This window comes from Lobosporangium transversale (assembly GCF_002105155.1).
Source record: "Lobosporangium transversale strain NRRL 3116 chromosome Unknown BCR41scaffold_9, whole genome shotgun sequence".
Lineage (NCBI taxonomy): Eukaryota > Fungi > Mortierellomycota > Mortierellomycetes > Mortierellales > Mortierellaceae > Lobosporangium > Lobosporangium transversale.
In genome coordinates, this window is record NW_019028987.1 from 735,084 (window position 1) to 757,717 (window position 22,634).

Sequence of the window (22,634 nt, forward strand, 5' to 3'; positions counted from 1 at the left end):
AAAAGTGAGCCACACGGTAAAATATTCAGTTGCCACAATCAAATTGAAATCTTTAGAATCATTATTTAATATAAATTTATACCATACATGTTGCTTTCATAAAGGATAGGATATAAGGAATATGGCGGATGCACACCACATCTGATAAACACAATGAAGCCCTCAAGAGATGATGCAGTTGCCGCGTGTAACTGACTCTCGTATTGTCGTCTCGTCTTTAACTGTCTTGGTTATTCTAGTGGAAGCTCCATGGACATCATTTTCTTTTTCGATTTCATTCTGGAGGACAAGTCCATGGCTGATATTGTCTATCGGAGCCAAAGGTCTGGTTTGCACCCGCCCTGATTGTCATTCAACTGATTTGCGATGTGAAGAGCGCCGGCGTAGGGTGGATGTGACTGGGCTAATTGGGCTAATTGGGCTCACTGGAGTCTCATAAACCCGACGTACTTCCTCACGATCCCAATCTATCTCTTGCTCCTCCATCAAATAGCTACTCTTATCATTTTTAGCCTTGCCGTTTGCAAGAATGGTATCTTCTTGTATTGAACCCCAATTCCATGTCTGTACTTTGTTTTCTTTTAGGTCGTTAGGATCATAATCATTATGGCTGCCACCATCGTTGTCATAGAAATTGTCATGGTTAGGGTCATCATTGTCGTCGAAAACATCCTCCGCACTGCTATAGGCATCATCATCGTCGTTATCGTCATTATCCCTATCGTCCTTAGCGCCGTCGTAATCTTTTCTCATTTCTGGTTCTTTCATATCATCATTGTCACTGTCGTCATTTTCATCACCACTAAAGTTAAGTGTTGACCCATATTCTTGGCGTTCAGCTAGAACTAACCCAGAAATAGAAAAGTCATCCTCCTCATCAAAACTCTTTTTTGACATGATAGTCTCTTTGACTGCTGAGGGTGTTGGGGTTGGTTTAAGCTCTATATGGGTGTTCCTTTGAACAAAAGGTGAGATGGGTGATGATAAGGCCGTGCCTCGAAGTCGAACTGTTGATTCTCCTGAACTAGTCCCAGTGCTGTTCCGTCTAGACCGCTCTCGGTTCTGGAGCTGACGACTAAAAGTTGAGGGTCCTCTTCTCTTACTTGGCTCAGCAAAGCCTTCCACGCTTTCGTAAGCTTCGTCAACGGTGGAGAGACTCCTTAGTCTTGTCGCTCTTGGGGTGTCAGCTCTCTCTATGTAGAGCCTCTCCGCCCAGGAGATACTTGGGCCAGATGCCCCTAATATTGAAGCCTCCGGAGATTTAAGTGCTCTAGCAGCATCCTCACTACCACTATCCCCATCATCATCATTCTCGTATTCTGCCTCTAGCTTTCGGCGATCCCAAGCAGGAAAACGGTCCAAGTCCAAGAGTTCCAACCGAATTTTTGGTAGCTCGTTTCGAAGAATCATGCTCTCGGATAAACCTACAGAGTGAACGTCTTCAAGCGCTCCCTGCCCCACTTCAACGTTTCCATTAAAACAGGTCTCGAGAGCCTCGCCCAAACTTCTGCTCTTTTGATGACCAAATTGCCGCAGAGGGGTTGCTGTCTTGGGCCTCAATGTTTCATCTCGCTCCTGCATACTCTTCACCCTAATATGAGTGCGTTCTGTAGGCTTATATGCAATAGTGGCTATATGCGAGCCATTTTGTTCATCATCTGACCAAGTCCGACTTGTCACAAAATGATCTTCCTCCGAGCTACTACTTTCACTTTCCTCATCTTTTCGAGCAGGTTGAGTGGTAGATGATGAATAGTGCCGCAAGATATTCAGATGCGGCCTTACAACTCCTTCACTGTTTTTCTCCAGTCCAAACTCCTGTTGATGCGAAGATCGTCTTGGATCCATGCTTGTCTTCACATCTAGGTCATCCACCTCTTTTTGAAATAGATCATCCACATCGTTTCGCTCGTCACCCAAAGCTTCGTCAGCATTAATCGAAAGTTGTGTATTTTTGTTGCTCATTTGTGTACCCTTCAAATTATATATGGGGCCTTTATGTGGTCCCAAATCGAAGAAACTATTCTTGTTTGACGAGCCCTCGTATGTGTTCAGGCTACCATTTTCCCTTTCTCGCTCATCGCAACTCAACATTGCCTCCGAATCACTCTCTTCGATCGCACTTAAGATCTCCTTGGCCAAACCTGTGACCAAGGCAGCCGTGTCTTCCTCTGCAATCTTGGCTACTACATTTGTGATACCATAGCGCGCGACAACCTGCAGGCGCTCTGGATGAGCATCAAAGATGGCTTTGAGAATGCGGAGTAAATTGGATCGCACCACAGGTTTTGGATGCGACAGTCTGTCAAGAAGGCGCTGGAAAAGTGCAGGGACTGCAATGCCGCGTGCAATCGCTGGTGAGATACGAATGATTTTGTACAGAGGCTCAAGGATGTTTTCGAAAGAGTTGGCTTTCGCTGTCAAGAATGCTTGTGCAAAAAGATTCAGCGAAGAGGGTTGAAGCAAAACTTGCTCGACGTCTACAGTTTCATCCTGCAGCCTAAGAAATAAATTCAAGTTTGTAACGGACCTAGTTCAGTCGTATTATTCCGAAGAAATGATCTCGAAAGCAAAAAATAGCGATTTCTATATCGAATAACTTACCATACGAGAACGGCATCAATTGCATTTACTTGCCAATATGGATCCTTGAATAGCCGAAGGTAGACTGGTAAACAGTCATTATGCCATAAAATATTTCTACATGCACGGCCGGCATGTGCCATGTCACACAAGATTGGTAGTGCAAACTGCTTCAGTGGCGAGCTAGATTCCGCTATTTGCTGTAGATGAGGTATAATGCCAGCCTGGGCAGCTTCTTCCTGACGCGACTTATTAATTCGACACATATTGAACAGCGTCGTGAGTACGTGGTTACAGACATCCTATAATAAAAAGGCAAAGAGTTAAATTCCTCTGAACTTGCAATGTGAGAAAGGGCTCCTTTATCAATAAAATATTTTGAGCCACTCCGTTTTTTTTTTTTTTTTTTTTTTTTTTTTTGCATACTGTAGCGATTGATCCTGTTCGTTCACCAAGAACTTGAACAAGCGTGTGGATGGCACTGGCGTTCTGCAGCACATCCAAAGTGTTGGAGTTCATAGAAATATTTTTGATGCACTTGAGCATCATCACACATAGACTGGGAGGGAGGCTCTGCAGCGAAGTAAGCATGCCTTTTTTTTTTTTTTTTTTTTTTTACCCATTTGCAACTGTGTTAGTAATTACATAAAATGATAAACGTTATGTATAAAGTTAATCATCATTAAACTTTACGCCGCTATGGATGGCAACTTACGATGGACAATTTGTCTCGTCGCTAAAAGCTCTTTAACTGGAGAATCACCCTGTGAGAAAATCAATAGAACCTGAACAATTTTCTCTGTATATGAACTATCTTGTGGATCGCGCATGGTATCATAAAGTTTTGATGAGAGAGGATCCAGCAATCCCTGCTTCGCCAGCAGACGGCAAAAGTCGTTTCTTGGTGTCAAGCTCTAATGAACAAAAGATAAATGTGACATAGAAAAGAAAAAAATATGTTATTGATGAGCTATCAAAGAATTGGGAATATTATCTACATACTTTTCCCTCTTTTTCATTTACCTGCAAATTAAAGACGTTGTGGATGCCACTGATCGCAATCCAAACAAATTCCTTCTGTGTGGCGTAATTACGCTGCAGAAAATCGATGAAAACTCTCAATCCACGGCATGAAATGAACATTTGCAATGTGAGAGAGTTTGTATGGCAGATTTGTTGTATAAATATGGCAGCAGCCAGCTGAATGTCCTTGTTATACCGCTTGGATGTGTATCCGATCAACACAGGAATTGCCCCAACCAAACAAAGGCTTTCCTGTAGCGCAAAATCATTCCTTATCACAAGGTTGAGTATATTGAGCAGCTTCAAGGTTAGATTTTGATAATTGCCACTATTCTCGATCAAGTCCAAAAGCGGGATCACCCCATGGTTAGCGATCATGGCGCCTCGCATATCCGGATTCTCTGTGAGTAGGACCATCTAAGCATCCAGGAAAGAAGAAAAATTCTTAGGAAAATCCAAACATTCGACATGGCATTTACTAAGCAGAGGTCATCCTGTCAGTATGAGAGCATACCAAGCGATCACAAACATCAAGTTGTTTCTCCGGTCGTTGGAGTTCTAGAAGCCGGAATTCTTTTGCTATGCTGGCATATATTCTGGCGTATTTTTCTCTAGCAATGTTGGCCTCCAGATCTATATAGATGGATATATAAAGATAAAAATCAATAAATAAAATATAAAAAATTGTACGCATTTCTTATGTGTCAGTGTAGAAAAACAAGCCAAGATAGATTCCTACCAATCTCGTCGAACCCTTCATCAACCTCAGCAAATGGGTCTTCCTCATCAGAACCCGCATCATTTCCAAACTGAAAAGTAGATTTTTGTTAGACATAGAACAAGCACTGAATACAGTGATGATTTAACGAAAGGCAATTCTCACGTACCCAACTATGATTGGAAAGTCTTGTCTGCAATGTGAGCCCTTCGTCGTGGTATACTGCATTCTGACACTCTGGAAATATCAATTCAAGTAAACAGAGGCAGGGAACAGGGTAAACAGACTAAATCTCTCAGATGATATCATGGCAAACAATTATTGACGCTTTTCCTTTTCCATATAACTCACCGACTTCATCAAAGAGGTCTGAGAAATCATCTTCCTCTTCCTCTCGATAATTCTTAAACTCATCAGTTACTAGTGGAGGAGAGAGTACAAGCTGTCCTGGCGCGGATCGTGATCGAACTAAATCAATCGGCACATGGGGTCCTGAAGCTTTAGTCCGAGATGCCAAGGATCCATTTTGTTTTACATTGCCCTCTTGTTGTCTAGATGCCTGTTTTTTCTTGATTAATAAGCACCAAAATTTTATATCAGGAAGATATTTCATTTGAATACTGTTCGATGGATGATGTGAAATCAGCTTTAATACCTCCATTTTGATCGAGCTATTCTTACCTCGAGAGCTTTGACTTTCGTTTTCACTCGCAATTCTTGCTCATTCTCTTCAAAATGGCAGTCATCTATATTGCCAGTTGGTTGACCCTGTTGCAACTGCCTTGGTATGGCGCGAATGGTTTTAGAAACCTCATCTTCCTGATCTTTAAACTCACGGGCAGCTAATTGGAAAGACAGGATGCTATCCGCAAAGTCATCATCCCAGTTATCAGTTGAAACCTCAGGTTCGTAGTTACTAGTGTTTGTAACTTTTGATGCATTGAGCTGGAATGTCACTGGAGGTAATGCTAATGCTGTGGCTTGATCAAGTGGTGGAGACGTCGAAGTTGTTCCCTTTTCCTGTGAGCTTGGCATATGAAAAATATTCGCTATTGCCGGTATACCTTGCTCTGCCGGCCTTCCACCTGTTTATTACAATGAAAATTGAGTCAGCTATAGCCTATAAATGACAATTAAACATGAACATTGCATCCCTAAATAAATAAAAGCTATATACCTCTATTGCTATGATTTCTCCGTTTGTTGCCCGAGGTTCTATTCAGAGACGTTGAGCCCTTCAGAGCTTCATTCCATTGCTGTACGCTCTTAACAGCCTCTTCATATGCTGGGATCGCCTTTTCTCGACTGCGCTGACTCCCTGATGCCTTTTTCCTTGACATTTGAATCCATGGATGTTTTGAAAGCTTTTTGGCCGATACTCGGAAGTTGCAATCTTTTTGAAAGCACTGCATGAGGAAATCTTGAACAATCTACGGATTTCATTCGATCAGCATTAGCATGTTAGATTTGGGTATGGCGTGTAATTTTCTACGCTTTTATCCAATAATCAATGCGTCGAGTGCTTTCATACCGCTGACACGGTATCCGGAATAGGAGGATGATCATCCTGAACAATGCGATAAAGAGCCCCCATAGGTGGTAAATTATGGTAAGGCGGCTCCCCATCCAGAAGCTCTATAACTGTACACCCTACGCTCCTATTATATCAATGTAACAAAGGGAATGAGGGTCAATATAGACGTAATACAAGACATTGACAGGATGCATTACCAATTTTTTGTACAATCACACTCGCCTACCAGATATCTGACGCGGTGGTTGCTCCTGAAAGCTCAATGATCTCTGGTGCCACTATTGAAGAGTTAGTGAGCAAGATGGAAGATGCGGTTTGTGAGTAAACAGAAGCCATAATAGTCCAATGTCCGATTCATCGACATTCGCCACACTCTTGAATATAATAATAGTCATACTCCAATATGGCGTTCCAGCGACAGACATATCTCCAACATCATTCGATAATGTCGCAACCCCGAAATCTGCCAGCTTGACTAAGCCATCCTTCGTCGCAAGAATGTTAGCACCCTTAATGTCCCGATGGATGACACCCTGATCGTGTAAATATACGAGTCCATCCAGGACCTGTGTGATATACATGGCGCCAAGGTGTTCTGGTAATTTTCCAAAGTTTTTACATAGACTTCGTAATGAGCCGTTCTCGCATAATCTATGTATGATAACGCTCAAATGTCAATAAAAGAGCTGTATATCACGCACTGCGGATGAAAGAGAGAGTGGTAAGTAGGTGTGTATGTAGTGTTGTTAATAGCCAATAACTTACTCTAGAATGATGTTGAGATAGTCGCTTGTTTTTTCAAATCCATGGTACTTGACAATATTTGGGTGCTAATAAATGAGGAGATATCATTTACCGGCCATAAAATTCATAAAATTAAACGGCTATCTTCCATCAATAGTGAATCACATTTGTCTCAACGAACTTACATTCAATTTTTTTAAAAGATCTATCTCCATCTATTAGTGATCATATAAGAATAGAGTAGTGTCTTGTTTAATAATAAGACACTAGTCCGCTTGTCATATAATATTTGACGAGAAGGAGACAGATGAAAGAGCCATACCATGATGTTTTCTAGTTCTGCGGAAGGAATATCTGAAAGATTGATTTGTTTAACAGCGACGGTGGTTGCTGTTTCTACATTCAATCCACGCCAAACGGAACCAAAGGCACCTTTTCCAATGCAGTTTCCGAGCACCTAAATTGGGGGTATCGATGGAGTAGGGGAAAAAGTAGGTTGATAAGCCATTTGCGCAGGTGCTCGGAGAATTTTGCCAGGCTGCAGCATTGTATTGTTTGCATTTCTATCACTTATGCAAATAATACGATCGAGCGACGTACAATATTGCCTACTCGGTTGGATCCAGAAGCCATGCTGGTTTTAGTGTTGAGATATCAGTGTAGTGTCTATTTGAGGGTGAATATCGTTGTGTGCAGTGGCGATGGGTATGGGCGTGGTCTGGAGCAGGGGCAATTTTCAAGTCACAGCAGTCTAAGAAAAATTGAAATCGCCAGTCTGTACATATGAATGATAGAGTTATAGGTGAACAAGACGAAAGTGCGATCGCTCTAGTTAAGACTAAGTGAATGGTGAGGACTAGAATGAATATAACAATGCAAATGGAAATGCAAGCGATGGAAGAGAATGTGCCGAAGAGAGAAAAAAAAAAAAAAAAAAAAAAAAAAAGGGAGGAAAGAGAGTCAAAGTGTGTGAATGTGTGGAAGTGCTTTGGACACACAAAGTAATCGAAATTGCACAAGGGAGAAATAAAGAAGGGGTAAAAAAAAAAAACCAGCGAGAAATAAGAATAAAGAAAAATATGGAAAGAGGCGGACCGCGTGTATAGGCGATAATTATTTGTTTGTACTTTTTCTTAATACTTGAATACAGGCATGTATATATAATATAATCTTTTCTAAACCAGCAGATAGACAATTGGTGGGAGCGTGGGCGAGATCCTTTGAACAACAACTCCTCAGTTGGAGGATTGTAAATACTCTCTACATGAAGTTGTCATGGGCTCAGAAAAGCAACAACGACCAGCTGAGAGTGTCTGTAATGTGTGAATGTTGCAAATGGAAACCTTCAATAGTTTCTTGTGCCTGTGCCTGTGCTTCAAGTTCAATGTTTTATGGTTTAGTTTTTCAGGGGCAGAATCAACCATGTTCAGAGTAGTGTTGAAAAGGCTACTAGACTAAATAGGAGGATTTAGGCTTACATATTATATAAGATGGCAAAGGATGGTCGATTGTCATCATGGATCTAACCTTCTTATATAGTTCCGTTCTGGCCCCTACAAGCCTCCGATAATATTGCAAGCTGGTTCAGCCAGAGTTTAAGACTAAGGCAAGCTTAGTCAAGGGTGAGAGACCAGTCAGCATGTTCAGGTCTCTTTTGCTCTTTTGTAAAAAAAAAAAAAAAAAAAAAAAAAGACAAATAGATTATGAATGATGATGAGGCACAGAGCAGAATTATATAAATATTTGTAAAGACTATAGCAATTATTTAAAGCCCTTCTGGAGGGAAAATCAAAAAGTGTCACACGGACAGCTGGGCGCTGAATGAAGTAACTTGTTTCCTCAACAGCATACATACACTCGTCACTACGACAATGTTTTTTGTTTTTTGGTATCAAAAATTTAACATGTCAACATGTCAATAACGAACCAAGCAAAGCGCTGAAATACCTTGATATTCCTTTCTGCCATTGAGCACACATGCACTCTGACTTGTTTATGATGATGTCGGATAGATTCCAGAAAGTATAAATGAAAGTGATCACGATGTTCCCGCCATAATTTGGAGATGCATCAATTATATTGCTTTCCTTGTCACATGTTGGCCATAACAAAAACAATCATATAGTCCGTCCCATTAAAAAACGAGACATTCCATCTAGTGTAAATAAATTAACCAAAAAAAAAAAAAAAAAAAGAAAAGTATTATCAAGCCAATACTTACAATTTTTTTTAAGACGAAGGCCTTTCTGGACCTAGTCATGCTTGTAGTAGATTGTGTCCTACTGTTGTTGCCGGCTTGTCTCTCCCCCTCCTCCTGGACCCAGCAAAGGTCCTTTCGGTGGTCTTGATCCCTCTACTCCTCCTCCTCCTACATCTGAAAATTTCCTTTTTGTGGTTCTGCTACTACCATCACTGCCACCACTACCTCCACCGCCGCCACTACCGCTAGAAGCTTGGCCTTGAGTTCCTCCGTCCGGCGGCATATATTTTGCAGGTCGTTTTTGCTCTCTTATCTGCGACTCACAGACCCTTGCGATGTCCTCAGCACCAACAGCATCTCGATCAAAGTATGCTTTACAATTTCGACAGTACTTGGATCGAAAAGGAACATTCTCCAATATACTGTCGCAGTGAGGCCGTGGACACTTGGCAGATGTGTAGTATTCATGACAACCTGCAATGGGGTAGTCTAGAGATTTTGCCTGTTCGAGCCAGATTTAATACTCGTTAAAAAGAGACTCAAAAATTAAATGTCATTGATCAAGGGTTTTTTTTTTTTTTTTTTTTACCTTTTCAACAAGCTTCTTCATCAATATCCCATGCTTCGATACTTGTCCTCGGTTTGTCTTGAATGATCCTAGTCCAATACAGATCACCGCATTCGTATTGGCATCTCTTCTTCTTCCATTGCTTCCGCCCGCAAGCTTCAGAATTGCCTTGATCACATAATCAACGCATCCGTTCTGTGCTTTTCTATTATCCCAGCTATTCCGAACAAACCACCCGTCATTATAGAAATCGCCAAGCGCCCTATATATAGTCTCCCTATTGTCGTCACTGGTCCCAGATCCACTGCTACTACTGGCCTCAACTCCACTGCTACTACCGGTCCCTGCTCCACTGCTACTACTGGCCCCAACCCCACTACCAGAGAAACTACCTCCAGTACTTGATGGAGCTTGATTTAGCGGCAAGCTCATATAAGCGAAATACTGTGTTAAAGTAGGCCTTGAGAATGACGGAATATTGCTTTCAATCTCTGTAATTCCTCTTCTAAGCTTTCGCCTCTCTAGCTCGCCCTGAAACTTCTTGGATGGTTTGTAAAGGTACGCTCTAGAAATCCGGAGGATCTCACGTTCGTTAGGTTTCCTTGGATCCAACTTTGCAATTGTCATCGAGTACCTCTCGCCTGGATCGATCCCAATGATAATGGTACTTTCGGGGGGAGGGCATGCTGCCTGGGTGTCATATTTAACTTCTACATTCTCGAGGAGACGGGATCTCTGCTTCCAGTTGATCTCACGCCGGGGACTGGGACTCACCGGGGACAGTGGATTTGTGCTCGATGTACCTTCTTCAGCTGCTTCTTCTCCCTCGTCGCCATCTAAGAATGGTTCATCAACTTCCAGCAAGTCAATATCGCTGATACCCAGCAAGATATCGTCATCTTCATTTCCGTCGTCGTCTCCATCATCACCACCATCACCTGCACCATGGCCTGAAGACGAGGATCCCTGCTGAGCACTTGAAGAAGCCTGGACTGCTTGAGATCTTTGAGTATCCGAAGGTTGGGCAGCTTGCGAACCTCTACCTCTTTTTTGCTTCGATGTGTCATAGGCAAGAAGTGTTAGGGTAAGGCCGTTTGTAAAGAACGATGTCCGTAGTTTCCTTCTAGGACCATCATCAGATTGCAGTCCAACGTCCTTGTATCCTTTCAAGGAAAACAGTTCCTGCAACAATATCCCCTTGTGGTTAAGGATCTTGTCCTCCGCAGCCCCCTTGGTACTCATGTTTAGTTCCAACAATTGGACTATTTCCTCTCGAACTGTTGGGTTAGACCATAATACTCATGAAGACTTTCGCATGACTCCATTGTCCGCTTGGGGGGCCTCATTGTATCGTTTATTGATTGATTGATGTGATATAGTGATGATAATATTCGTCGTATGATTGAGGCAATCTGAGTTGATTCGTTCTACAGCCTGACTAACTTGATCTTTTTCTGTACAGCTCGACGAGACTTGATTTGTCGCATCATTTGCTTACTCGTCTTCTTGCGTTCCCTTGATGTATTTGGGTTGATATACACTGCTAATAGAGTTTGTTGGGCCTGTTGAACCCAGAGGGAACCACAGCAACATATCATACCCAAGGTGATACAAATATCTCTGTTGGAGTGAGTGATGAACTGTGTGTGGTTCAGATGTAGTGGACATAAACGGCGAAAGAATGCATCGAAAGGATGTGAGCGGTTATGAGAGCAAGGAAGAAGGGGTTGGTATGCCTGTTCAAGTCCTTGGCAAGAGAGCATGAGTAGCAGTTGTGATCAATGGTATAGCTTCTAGACCCTATCTTCCACGTACAGTATTGCATTATTGTTGTTTTCAGACCTGGCACCAATCATGCGAGGTATTTCTTTTTATGAGGGTTCCTTGTGTTAAACGGCCAGACAGAAAGCTTAGAAGAGTTACAGACACAACGGTGAAAAAAATGTGTGTGAGCAAACAGTTGCTGTGTTTATTAGTTGTCTGCATATGCCTTCTTTTATCGCGGGCTTTTTTTTTTATTTGGCAAATCTTTTTCCTTTTTTGTTCGTCAATCACTGTGTGCACGAATAAGCAGCTGAAGCATCTCTTTTGTTTCTGTGCATGCACAAACACATTTTGCTAAAACACAAGCCTTTTCCATTGATGCCTCCAGAAGAAATGAACAAACTTTATTTTGGCGATCACTCCATAATCAAAAATACTTCTAGGAGAGGATCAAACGCGTCGGTATTAATCTCGCTTCTGCTCTCCCTCCTTCCACAAGGCGCTGCACAATATCACCATTAACAGGGCGTCGTCTAGTAAGGAAAGGTACTAAGATAGTTCTTACTACAAGCAATAAGCGCATGCAACTACATCACTCCTATCTCCACCAATGATGCCGGAGCCCGAGAGCCAACGAATATCTCTGCTTTAACGCAAAAGTGCTGGAGCTGTTGGAGCAAAGAGTATCATATGAAGCCATTCTCTGATAAAAAGAAGAAAGAAGACTTTTTTTCTTTTGTTGTTACCTTTGACAAGGATGTAGCCACCTGTTTCAAATCAGTTCCTACAGACCGAGTCAAATCTACCCTGTATTCACCACAGGAGCACAAAGATATAACTTTGTGTAGAGAATCCTCATGCATATTCTGCAGTCGATTGCTCTCTATTAAAGCTCTCTATTTTTTTTATTGTTCGATGAGCTTTTCTTGCCAGAGAACAATGGAGTGAAAAAAAAAAAAAAAAAAAAAAACAGACTTCCTTACGTCCCCCTTCGGTATGTGTATCTGTCTGAACACGTCCTAACTGACATCCTCTCGACAATCCTCCCAAGGCTGCAGTGTTTGAATGTGTACAGGGAACAAAAGAGGTCTAGATACAGGCTCTCTTTGTGACATTGAAGGAGATCGCATGTTTCATGGCTATCGAGACAAGGTACCCCTACAGGCACAAGACAAAGGTATAACTCGGTTCAAACTCAAATGAACGATTTTACCAATGGCCTTGTTCTGAATCCACTTGCCTATGGCACAATCCAGACGAAGAGACAGCAGCAGTCTGACGTAGATGAAGAAGATCTCAGCCAGGGATTGAAACTTTCACAAGGGTTCCTTAACACGGCGTGTTTTAAAGGCAGCCGGTGAAGACCTGACAGATGAAGACTACGCAAACATAAACTGGAAGAGGAGCCCCAAACTTCTTGAAAACGTTGGACTCATATTCCATGAGCTAGGGCGATGCTCCATAGCTTGAGCTTTATCGGCAATTCTCTTTGATGTCCTCCTTGCCTGTGGTTCTTTGGGCTTGCTTCCTTCTCCCTCATCCTCCACAGCTCGAGTCAATTCTGGCTTCTTGAGGGACTCCCTTGCACTTTCAAGAAAGTTCAACAAGCTAATATTGAGTACGTCGTTTCTATTCGTTTGTCTTTGATGGTAGGAACTTCTTTGACTTTAGCTAGCGAATAATCACCCTGTTCGTGATAAGACAACATGATAAGGTAACGTGATAAGTAAGGCCTAAACAACAGCAACAAGGATATGCCATTCGAGCAAAAGCCGAGAGAAGACGGTGATGAGAGGTGTTCTTTGATGCAATTATGGCAAGTTGTATTATGGGCATCCTTAATTCTTGACCTTATCGCCGATTTTTGACTGTACGGAACCAGGATAATATTTACCCTCCAATTCTAGTACAAAGACGATATCTGTTCCAGATGGGTTCTCTTTTGGAAACAAAACAAAAAAAAAAGCGAGATTAACTTGGATTCATGTATTGAGTCTTTGTTACAGTGAGTATCTAAGAATTCGTTCATTGTTATAATTCTGGAAGATTGAAATTAAACAAAGCGGGACTGAAATACTCAAAATGTGTGCCCTTTGTGCCAGACGTAGGGGCGTCTAGCAACACACTATTAACCAATTTAACCAATCAAGGGTCATCCACTTCAAATATGTTAAATGCTATTGGCTCAACGATAATCGTAAACTCCTTCTTCCTTTGATTAACGACAGTTCGAGCAAACGAAGCCTCGACCGGAACAGGCTCATTGTACTCCAATATCAAGTCTTTACTATATAGTAACATATTCTTTACGGCTCGACCGAAGGTTTCCCTGATGTCGACAGTGGTTTTAATTTCTGCATCCCCTTTGTTAATACGCTTCAGAATCCTAGATTACTCATGGCATAGGTTACCAGATGCTTTATATCCTGGATCAGTGAGCGACCACACCAGGCCCTTGATTTCTTGCTTCCAAGGGCCTGCATCGGCACGTCCAATTACGTTCTCTATTATAGTATCATTGGACGGAGACGACCACAGGACCAAGCATATAGCATCTCGATTGCTTGATCATTAAAATGGCCTCTCCGCTTTGATGCAGAGTTTGAGAAACTATATTTCTCTAAATATCGCACAAGTGTCTTGAAGTATGTCCGGACTTTTGCTTGATTATCCCATCTAGGAAACGATACTGCACTCTTGAACCTCGAGTCATCGAGAACTTCTCGATATTCCTTGAAGCTTTGCCAGTTCTCTTAACCCAAGCAGGATCATAAATACAAAAGCCTATCCCGCAAGGAACTATGCAAATTCGTGGTAAATCCTCTGATAAGCCCTCCAATCCATGAAAGAATGCTGATAATATTGGTCGCATAGTGTCGTCGTTATTAATAAACTGGTATTTAGCCTCCCCTCCCCATATCCTGCGCCTCGTTCAAAACAACCAAAAACATAGAGTTGCTTTGATGCCGCTCCGAAAGGGCCCTGATTAGATTGTCGAACCAATCTTGCAGGAGCTTGTCAAGGCAATTAAAGCCAACTCCACCAAGTAATTCTGCTACTTTTGTGAAGAGCGCTAGGAATAAATCTGTCCTGGATGGAACCGAGTCTCCTCAATGGACTTCTCCAAGGACCTGTGGACACACTTGCAATAGCATCCATTGGCTAGGCGTCATTCTACCTTCGGACAAGTAAAAAGGGTAAATTGATGAGTATCAAATATAAAACATAAAGGCATTTTTGCTTACGTTCTTCAAGGGGTATACGAAAACCAAACTGCGATTAACCGCCTATGAACGCAAGACACAGAACATTTGGTGAGATTATAAACAAGCGTGGATATCCCAGACATCAAGGACCTTTTCCTCCTAATCTTTCATCCGTCTAGCATGAATTGATGTGAGAGGGGATGATTCTGGCGAGATTGATGCCCTCAACAGCATGTAGCATTAATATACCGAGAACTATTAATATACTGACGACACAATCCAATATTGTATCACATTTTACCAGTCAAGCGCGTGGCAGCCTTGGCCAAATTCTTGATGTTTTTTTATTCCATGTCCCTGGACGCCTAGAGATTCAAGACGCGCCGCCTTCACATACTGACACTGAATTGGCCGAACATACAACTAATATGATCTCATTGGCCACAGGTTGCCATCCCGTGCACGCGCACCATGGGACATTTATGTCTTTAGAGTGGAGCTGTCATCCTAGCTCCCGGTAAACGTTTTGGCGCCCTGGATGATGATAATTGATAGGTCTTTCGCAAGTGGCAAGCATCCAGATGACAAAGCATACGAGAAAGGATAATTTCCTATGCCAGCTGTCCTGGTGATAATAATATGTTTTTGGGTCTCATCATCAGACTCTCACTGGGTTCTCCACAGGATTCTTCATCTCTATCCGTTTTTACAAAACTCTTTGATAATAGTATCACAAAATCCTGCCTTTTCTTGCACACAAGATCGCATAATGATCACAGCTTTGTTCCAGTGATAAAGAGTCGGTTCAAACGAGGTACTTCATGACGGGTACTTAATTTGGATGTAATATGGTCATAAAGCTCTTTATATTCATCTCTGATATAAAGATGCCTTGTTCCGGCAACAGGGAAGATACAACCCTTTGCTCCACTTCATTTTCGCCACTTTTTTCATATTTCACCACTTACCTCTTTTATTCATTCCAAGCCTTCATTTATTGCCTTTCTTTTCCTTTCCTTCTTTTTTTTTTGCCTTACACATTTTTCATTATTGTTTCCATACCGTGACCACGGGTGAAAGAGTATAGAATATACCTTCGCCTATTTAACCATCATTCTCCCTGCATTTCAACCACACTCAGTCCCACTCATCTTAATTTTCAATGGCCACCACAAGGAGCTCAACACAAAAAAACATGGCTGCAAATGATTCCATAGAGCCAAGCACAAAAAAAAAAGATTGCAAATAAGCCTGAGGATGCCTCCACACTCAATAAACGAAAAAGAGTAAACCAGCACCCACAACGAAAAAAGCGCGCCATCCCACTGCTACTGCTGAACTGCGTTGTCGAGGGAGAAGCAACGTCGTTCCCAGTAGAGATTTTCTGCGATAAATCGGTCGGGATGCTCAAGCAAGCCATCAAAGCAGAGAAAGCCAAAGCATTTAAGGATATTGACGCTGACCAGCTCACCCTCTACAAGGTCTCCATCCCTGACAAAGGCGAGGTCATCTTTGAGTCAGAAATCGAGTCAAAAGAGGCTCTCACAATCGCGTCAATGGAGCTTTGGGAGATATTTAAGGAAAACTATCCATGTTTTTGTCAAGCCACCACAGCGAGGTATATCCTTAGCTCTTGATGGACTGATTGTTGATATTTCCAGCTGATGAAGCTTGGTTTATATCTTAAACGGCCATGTGCATAATATCACCATTTGGTTTGTGTCTTGATAACTCAACGTTCTTTCTCATTATTCGCTTTTGATACTTAGCTCAGAAAAGAAAACAAGATGGAGATTCTGGTGAGTGCTTTTGACCGAGAATCTGGTTATTGATCATTTTAGAGTGATATGTAATAAATCAAAAATATTGACTTTGATCACTCTATCTCCTTTATCAGAGTCACCCTCTAAAAAAGCTCGTCCAAGTATAAGTAGCAGAGGTGCTCTTAGGGATGCGATTACAGAAGCAGGGCTTGTAACGAAAGGGATAGTGAATGGTAGACCTGCCATCTCGCGTCTAAACTCGAAAGAGAGGGTCAAGGTGCTTTCGTACATGGGGAAGTCATCAGTAGATAGTATTTACTACAGCATTATTAGCGTGGCTCGCGAGCTCCGAAATTCTGGTGGTATCAAGGATTCCAAAATATTGACTGCCTCTGAGGATCGTATCTTCCCTGTTGCCGGAACAAGGCATCTTTATATCAGAGATGAATATAAAGAGCTTTATGACCATATTACATCCAAATTAAGTACCCGTCATGAAGTACCTCGTTTGAACCGACTCTTTATCACTGGAACGCCTGGAATTGGGAAGTCAGCCTTTTTGGTCTATTTTGCCATCCGCCTCCTTGCCGAACACGATGAGGAAAATCCACCGATTATTATTTTCCAAGAGGAGCAGCATACCAATTGTTATGTTTATGGAGGAACAACTTGCCTACGTAAAGGGAATATAACGATGTTCGAAGATTTCCTTGACCAACGTGAAACGTGGTATTTAGTTGATAGTGGTGAAAATCCTCAACCAGGTAAAGCCAGGACGATATTTTCAGCATCGCCAAGAACTCTCTATGGGCATTTCGTTGAACGCACCAAGGAAAATACACCAGATAGCTACTATCACATGTCACTCTGGAGTCTGGATGAGCTTAAGGAATGTAGAGCCAATGTAAAGTTTTTTCATGTAGTGAGTGAAGCATTTTTGGAGGAGCTTTTTTACTACTTGGGGGGCGTGCCAAGACAGGTTCTACAGTGTCCAGCCGATGTACTATCCAATAATCAAAAACATACTGAGCGTGCTAAAGAAGTTGCGTTATTTCGCGTCAATGATGCCATTAGTACACTCGAGAAACCAGCAGATCTTCTAAGCCTCTTTGCACGAGGAAAAGATGCGAGTGGATTTAGTCGTTTACTCCATAGAGTCCCACTTCTAACCATCTCGACTTCTACCTGGTATGGGCATCTCGTTGGGTCGAATCACAGATTATGGACAAAATAAAAGATAACACTTGGGTCGATGTGTTGGCGAGACTTGTCATAGGCGGAGAGGATATAGATAAAGGCCCACTGTTTGAAATCTATGCTCATCGCTTATTTCGACATGGTGATATTAGATTTCCCTTTAGGGATCTCCAGTCAGGCGAAACAGGATTTCTTGATTTTCCAGCAAATCCAGAAGAGGTGTTTATCCGGACTTCAGAGGAATTATCAGGGCTCACTCAAGCAGCTGGCAAGTTGTTTGTACCAGAACATTCTAAATTTCCGTGCATTGATTTTGCATTGGGACCCAACGAGCTATTTCAGGTCACAGTATCAGAGAAGCATCCGATCAAGCAAGCACCATTCAAGGAGATAATTGATTGTATTATGACCTGCTGAAGGAGACCAATCAAAGTCGAAGGGAAGTGATATATTTTCCTCTATTTTGTGGTGCCAGGAGACGTATATGACGTTTTAAAGTTCAGAACTTTCTTACCACCAGAAATACGGTCGTCCAGAAGCATATAAATGCTTAAAACATGTAAGACAGCGTGTCATAAAAATCGACATCGAAGCTGCATATTCAGGAGGATCAGCCGGTACGAATCTGAGAATTAAATCGAATACCAATCAAGTGGATGAAATTTGTCTTTTTTTAAAAAAAAGCATTATACCCTTCCTTGAGAAATTTTTACAATGGTTCATTCTTTATGAATGAAGCCATCATTATCCACTTACCCTTTAGACAAAGGCGATAGCGCTTTTAAATCGGTCCTACACACATACTTATTGAGGGCCCGTCATAACCGCTGTTGCATATTTCGTTTAATTGCAGCTCTCCAGCCCACATAAATAGGATCTTTATATATAGAAAACAAATGAATAAATACTCGGATAATGTGGTGCTGCAATGTTTTAACCTAATTGATATTGTTTATACATGATCTCTGTCACTCAGGAAATTAAAACAAAACCTGTGAGGAAAAAATAAACCTCAACGTGCAGATTATTATTTTTTGCCAGAGGAAAATGTCCCACGACAGAGTAAAAAACCTCTGCGATACTCTCTATGAGCGTTATGATGCCATTCTCTTGGATCGTGTTATTCGTCTATTTTTTGAGTTGGCTTTATCAGATGGCTGTACCTTTTTTTGGCTTATTAACCTCTGGTGTTGCTTCAGGAGATGCTTCGACTCGGGAATTTTTTCAAATTTAAAAAAGAGACCTCCAGCCAAAATGTCAAGTTTGGTCCCAGCCTGAGAGAGAAGTGTCTGCAAGAGCAAGCCAGATTTGCCTTTCAGTACGTGCATGTGCACATGAACTTCGTCACCAGAGGTCGAAGCCACTTGCAGCGAATGAGCGTGCTGCAAGGCAAATTGTCCGCTCTTAGTGACGAGCCTATCGTCAAATGGCAATTCATTTGAGAGAGGATTCCTATTCCGCCACTCATAGAAACAACTTGCCACTTGCTTGAGAAAATTCCGATGATGCAGCTGCGGCAATCCGCTTGGTGTGCTCACTTCTCCTTGCTCAGGTTTATTGAATAGCGATATTTTAATTTATCTATTAGTGCTATATTACAAAATTGTGTCTGTACCATTATCATAAACAATGGCGAGTAAAAAGAAGTAAAAGAAACGATCGCTACTTTTTCCTTGGTCCCTTATCCCTGCTTGGCCTATTGGACTTGTCGTCCTCCGCTTGAGTCGACTCACTTTTTCTTTTATTTGATCCGCTGGGTTTGCGCAGTTCTTCCCTATTTTCATCTGCAAATACCACAACTACCGTCTAATGCGATCTTGGTATTGTTAATGCCCTTACGTTTTCTTCGCTAGACCGTCACAACCCTGACCTGCGTCAAACGATGAAGGTGAGAAGTAGGCTCGTCAACAGCCTGTGTGTCTTATATGCGTTGCACCAATGCTCACTGACAGGTTGAGTCAAAACTCGAGATATCAAAATAGTCTTCGTTGAATCCATGGGGAGGAAAGACACCAATCCGGCAACAACAATAGGATATGATCAGTTGCATATTTCACAGTACACGTGTTACATGAAAATTTATAATACAGACATACTAACGGCTCTATGCCCCATGGTGTGGTGCCCGAGACAAACTTGCAGTTTTATTTTGATACAAATTTGGATAAATGCCCCATGGATGTGATGTGTGAACCCACATCCTATTCTCACTTCTGCTCCCTGGTTACTATTTGTCTGTCTAAAATTTTTCATGAGCTACTACAAACATGACTAGGTCGGGAAAGGCCTTCGTCTTGAAAAAGTTGTAAGTATTAGCTTGACAGTGCTTTCTTGACTAATCTCTTTATTTCTATGCTTGGTCTAGGTGGTGTTTTTTTATGAGGAGGACTATTTAGACAACATATAGACCCCACATATCTTAATCATAATAAATTGGTTTGGTGGCATTGTTGTAAAAAATATCTTTGCTTAAGGGACAGAAAGATAGACACAATCAGGAAAAGGCAGGACAAAGAGTGTCAACAAGATTGACAAGAGAAAATAGAGTCAAATAACCTTGACTACAAACAGCGCCATAGAATGTCAAAAGAAAAGATGGGAGCTTTATAGGTGAGCTCACAAACTGAGTTACCGGAAGACAAATGCTTGTTGTGAAAAGGGGAAAAAGATAAATGGCAAGATGAACTGCAGGTGAAGAATAAGACATGTGGGGAAAACTGAAGACTTTATTAAAAAGGAAGTTTCTTTGGCTTTTATACTCAGTAGTTTCTAGGTGAGGCGGACCCACCTATGACTACAAAGGCTTTGCGCAAAGATTCCTTTAAGCTTAACACGTCTCGATTTGCCACATTGTGCCTTGAGTAATGAGCTCAAATGCTATGTTTATTAGTATTATTTCACTTCCTCTCTATTGTTCTATACATCTTTCTGTCGTGCCGCGATAGCCTCGCGTCGTTTCGCTGCATCGAGATCAACCGTGCTTACAACAGGCATTTGACCGGTGGCCATCAGCTGTCTTCTTTGATGAATCTTATAATGGCAATATTCCCTGCAAAAAGTATATAACAATGATATGTTCCTAGTATCAATACATCGAATAAAAAGACAGGAAGGTATTGGGATTTTGGGTCTCATTTGCTTCTTACCAAGTACCAATAGTCATAAGTACGAAGGCACCAAATCCCCAATTAGCTGCACTCTTTCCGAATCCTATCAATCACACAGCCAGAAGTAAGGTTATCTAAAATAAGCTGAAGCAAAAATGAGTATAGCTAGCGTAATCATAGTATGGTAGACTAACCAGACTTCATGGTTTTAAGTAGTCCGACGCCAAAGCCCACAGCTATTCCGTCAACAAATGATTCTTTTGCACAAGGCGATTTCCTCATGGAAGAGAAATCGCGTGTAGGTTCTAATGTCTAATAAACAGTATTGTTGAGATTAGATTATTTCCTGTAATTCCCTGAACATGCTCACAAGGATCCGTGCTTTATTAGAAATGATCATCAAGCAAGGACTGACTGTGAGGCAGTATTAATGAATGCTTAAGGAATATTGTCACATGGACACATAGACAAATGGATCCTATCTGTCTGCATATCCCGATAAAGTCAGCTGTCAACATTTGTCACTTTTACCTTGAAAGCAGACACAACTTGGTCTCTGTCAGGGGCTGGTCTCGGGTCATTTAGAATCGGCACTGGAATTTCAGGAAGAGGTTCTTTCCCATGGTTATTATTGACACCTGCCATAGCAAACTAATCTTTTCTGATTTGTAAAGAAGGTGATGGAGTTAATAATGACAAAAAGAGAAATGGTAAAGACCGAGGTGATCAGTTCTTGTCCCACGCTGCTTTGCCCGGTAAGGTTTAAGGCATACAGTGATCTAAGCTGGAATTGAGACAGGCACGTGCTGGTTTGTGATTGAAGCGTGCAGGTTAATTTTTCAGCGATAATCCGATAATCCCAACTTGCTGATTCATTTCTCAGTATTGTTAAAATTTTCAGCCTGCTTGACCAAGTGCTCTGCCATGCACTGCTTCTTCGAGCATCAATAAAAGATTGATTACATACAGCTACAGAATGAATAATGTACATTCAAACACCTATCAGTTTTGTATATGCTTAAAAAAAGATACCAGCCATAATCACCCTTCATGGCTTCCTCGCAAAAACACCCTGGTTGAGGTCCGCATCTGCTTTAGCAATTTTAGTGTTGCCATAGAAATCCTTTGTTACAACTGATCAGGGCAGAGATAAAGTGATTGATTATTCGATTTCTTTGCGCAGATAGGACCCACTCAGCTCTGCTGAATAACCTTTTAGAATCATTCGACGTGACCTGGACACAAAGGTATGCTCGTGCAAATGGAGCAAAATATTCCATTCCTCCTATTCCTCTGTCATGTTGGTAAAAGCATGACACCCGTTTTCCGGTAGCGACGTTCTTGTAACACTCACATAATAATGTATCACATTAACATCAGTCATCACTTTGTAATATTCTTGGTCCAGAGGGGAAAGCTGATCCCAACATGCTCAATCTTTGGCGATGGCAAACATCACTGCTGGTTCTTTGGTCACTTCTTGAGCTTTCTTCCCGAAATATTCACCATTGGCTGTCTTCATGTTTTTAATGATACCCAAGGTCGCCAGGTTAAGGAATAGTGATATGAGCACAACGTCAGGAACGTCATCCCAGACCAGATCGTATTAATAGCCCTGTTAAGGTTTCCCAGAGCTCCTGTGCCGTCTCCGTGTCATATGGGCGAGAGTCTGGTAGCAACTCTTTCATCTTCACATACGTTTGTGGCAGTGCTGAATGATCGGCACTGCTCACCATTCAGTGAATTTGGCTGCATCTACCATCATATGAATGATTTCACGGAGAACTTTGACCTCCTCATCATCGAGTAGGTGTCGCTCTAACTCCTTTGCTTTCCCTTTTCTCGGAGAAGTCCATGCGATGGCGAGTCCCACCTTGCAATGTTCCCTGCCAGCAACTTGGGATGTTTGTCTCCTTGTTCTTGCTCTAAAGCAAGCATCGCCGCGGCATTATTTCTGAAAAAAGATGAAATCTCTTGGCATTAGTTCATTTAATCTCTGGGCGGACTCGCATACCTCTGAAGTCTTATTGATGCAAAGCTGGGTCTTATATGAGGCGAATACCAACCAGTGCATCCCCTTATGATTTTATCAGTAGAGAGCTTGAGAGCTATCGCTTTTTTGATATTAGCACCTTGGTCTGTTGTTATGCAAATGAGTCTTTCTCTCATATCCATGCTATTAACAACCTCAACTGGAAAATGAATCGCAAGACCGGAAAAAAAAAAC

General features: G+C 41.8%; 4 protein-coding genes across 4 annotated transcripts; all 4 read right to left on the reverse strand.

Moving 5' to 3' along the window:
• Positions 1 to 50: 50 nt before the first annotated feature.
• Positions 51 to 7,530, reverse strand: BCR41DRAFT_384948 (hypothetical protein). Its single transcript, XM_022027622.1, has 18 exons — positions 7,203 to 7,530; positions 6,925 to 7,059; positions 6,788 to 6,817; positions 6,624 to 6,688; positions 6,256 to 6,509; positions 6,085 to 6,136; positions 5,856 to 5,982; positions 5,502 to 5,754; positions 5,006 to 5,409; positions 4,676 to 4,892; positions 4,494 to 4,561; positions 4,346 to 4,415; positions 4,121 to 4,239; positions 3,607 to 4,023; positions 3,299 to 3,497; positions 3,010 to 3,176; positions 2,605 to 2,885; positions 51 to 2,500 (listed from the first exon to the last, which is right to left on the reverse strand). Exons 1-18 carry the CDS (start codon positions 7,233 to 7,235, stop codon positions 349 to 351), a joined length of 5,043 nt encoding a protein of 1,680 aa, XP_021883687.1. The 5' UTR covers positions 7,236 to 7,530; the 3' UTR covers positions 51 to 348.
• Positions 7,531 to 8,840: 1,310 nt separating this feature from the next.
• BCR41DRAFT_420410 (hypothetical protein) lies at positions 8,841 to 10,668 on the reverse strand. Its single transcript, XM_022029895.1, has 2 exons — positions 9,392 to 10,668; positions 8,841 to 9,304 (listed from the first exon to the last, which is right to left on the reverse strand). Exons 1-2 carry the CDS (start codon positions 10,610 to 10,612, stop codon positions 8,882 to 8,884), a joined length of 1,644 nt encoding a protein of 547 aa, XP_021883688.1. The 5' UTR covers positions 10,613 to 10,668; the 3' UTR covers positions 8,841 to 8,881.
• Positions 10,669 to 19,498: 8,830 nt separating this feature from the next.
• On the reverse strand, positions 19,499 to 20,092 carry BCR41DRAFT_349383 (hypothetical protein). The gene has a single exon (XM_022023452.1). The coding sequence runs from the start codon at positions 20,005 to 20,007 to the stop codon at positions 19,795 to 19,797; it is 213 nt and encodes a 70-aa protein (XP_021883689.1). The 5' UTR covers positions 20,008 to 20,092; the 3' UTR covers positions 19,499 to 19,794.
• A 53-nt stretch (positions 20,093 to 20,145) lies between these two features.
• BCR41DRAFT_349384 (hypothetical protein) lies at positions 20,146 to 21,143 on the reverse strand. The gene is made up of 4 exons (XM_022023453.1): positions 20,939 to 21,143; positions 20,602 to 20,719; positions 20,447 to 20,510; positions 20,146 to 20,349 (listed from the first exon to the last, which is right to left on the reverse strand). The coding sequence occupies exons 1-4, from the start codon at positions 21,050 to 21,052 to the stop codon at positions 20,217 to 20,219; spliced, it is 429 nt and encodes a 142-aa protein (XP_021883690.1). The 5' UTR covers positions 21,053 to 21,143; the 3' UTR covers positions 20,146 to 20,216.
• Positions 21,144 to 22,634: the final 1,491 nt, after the last annotated feature.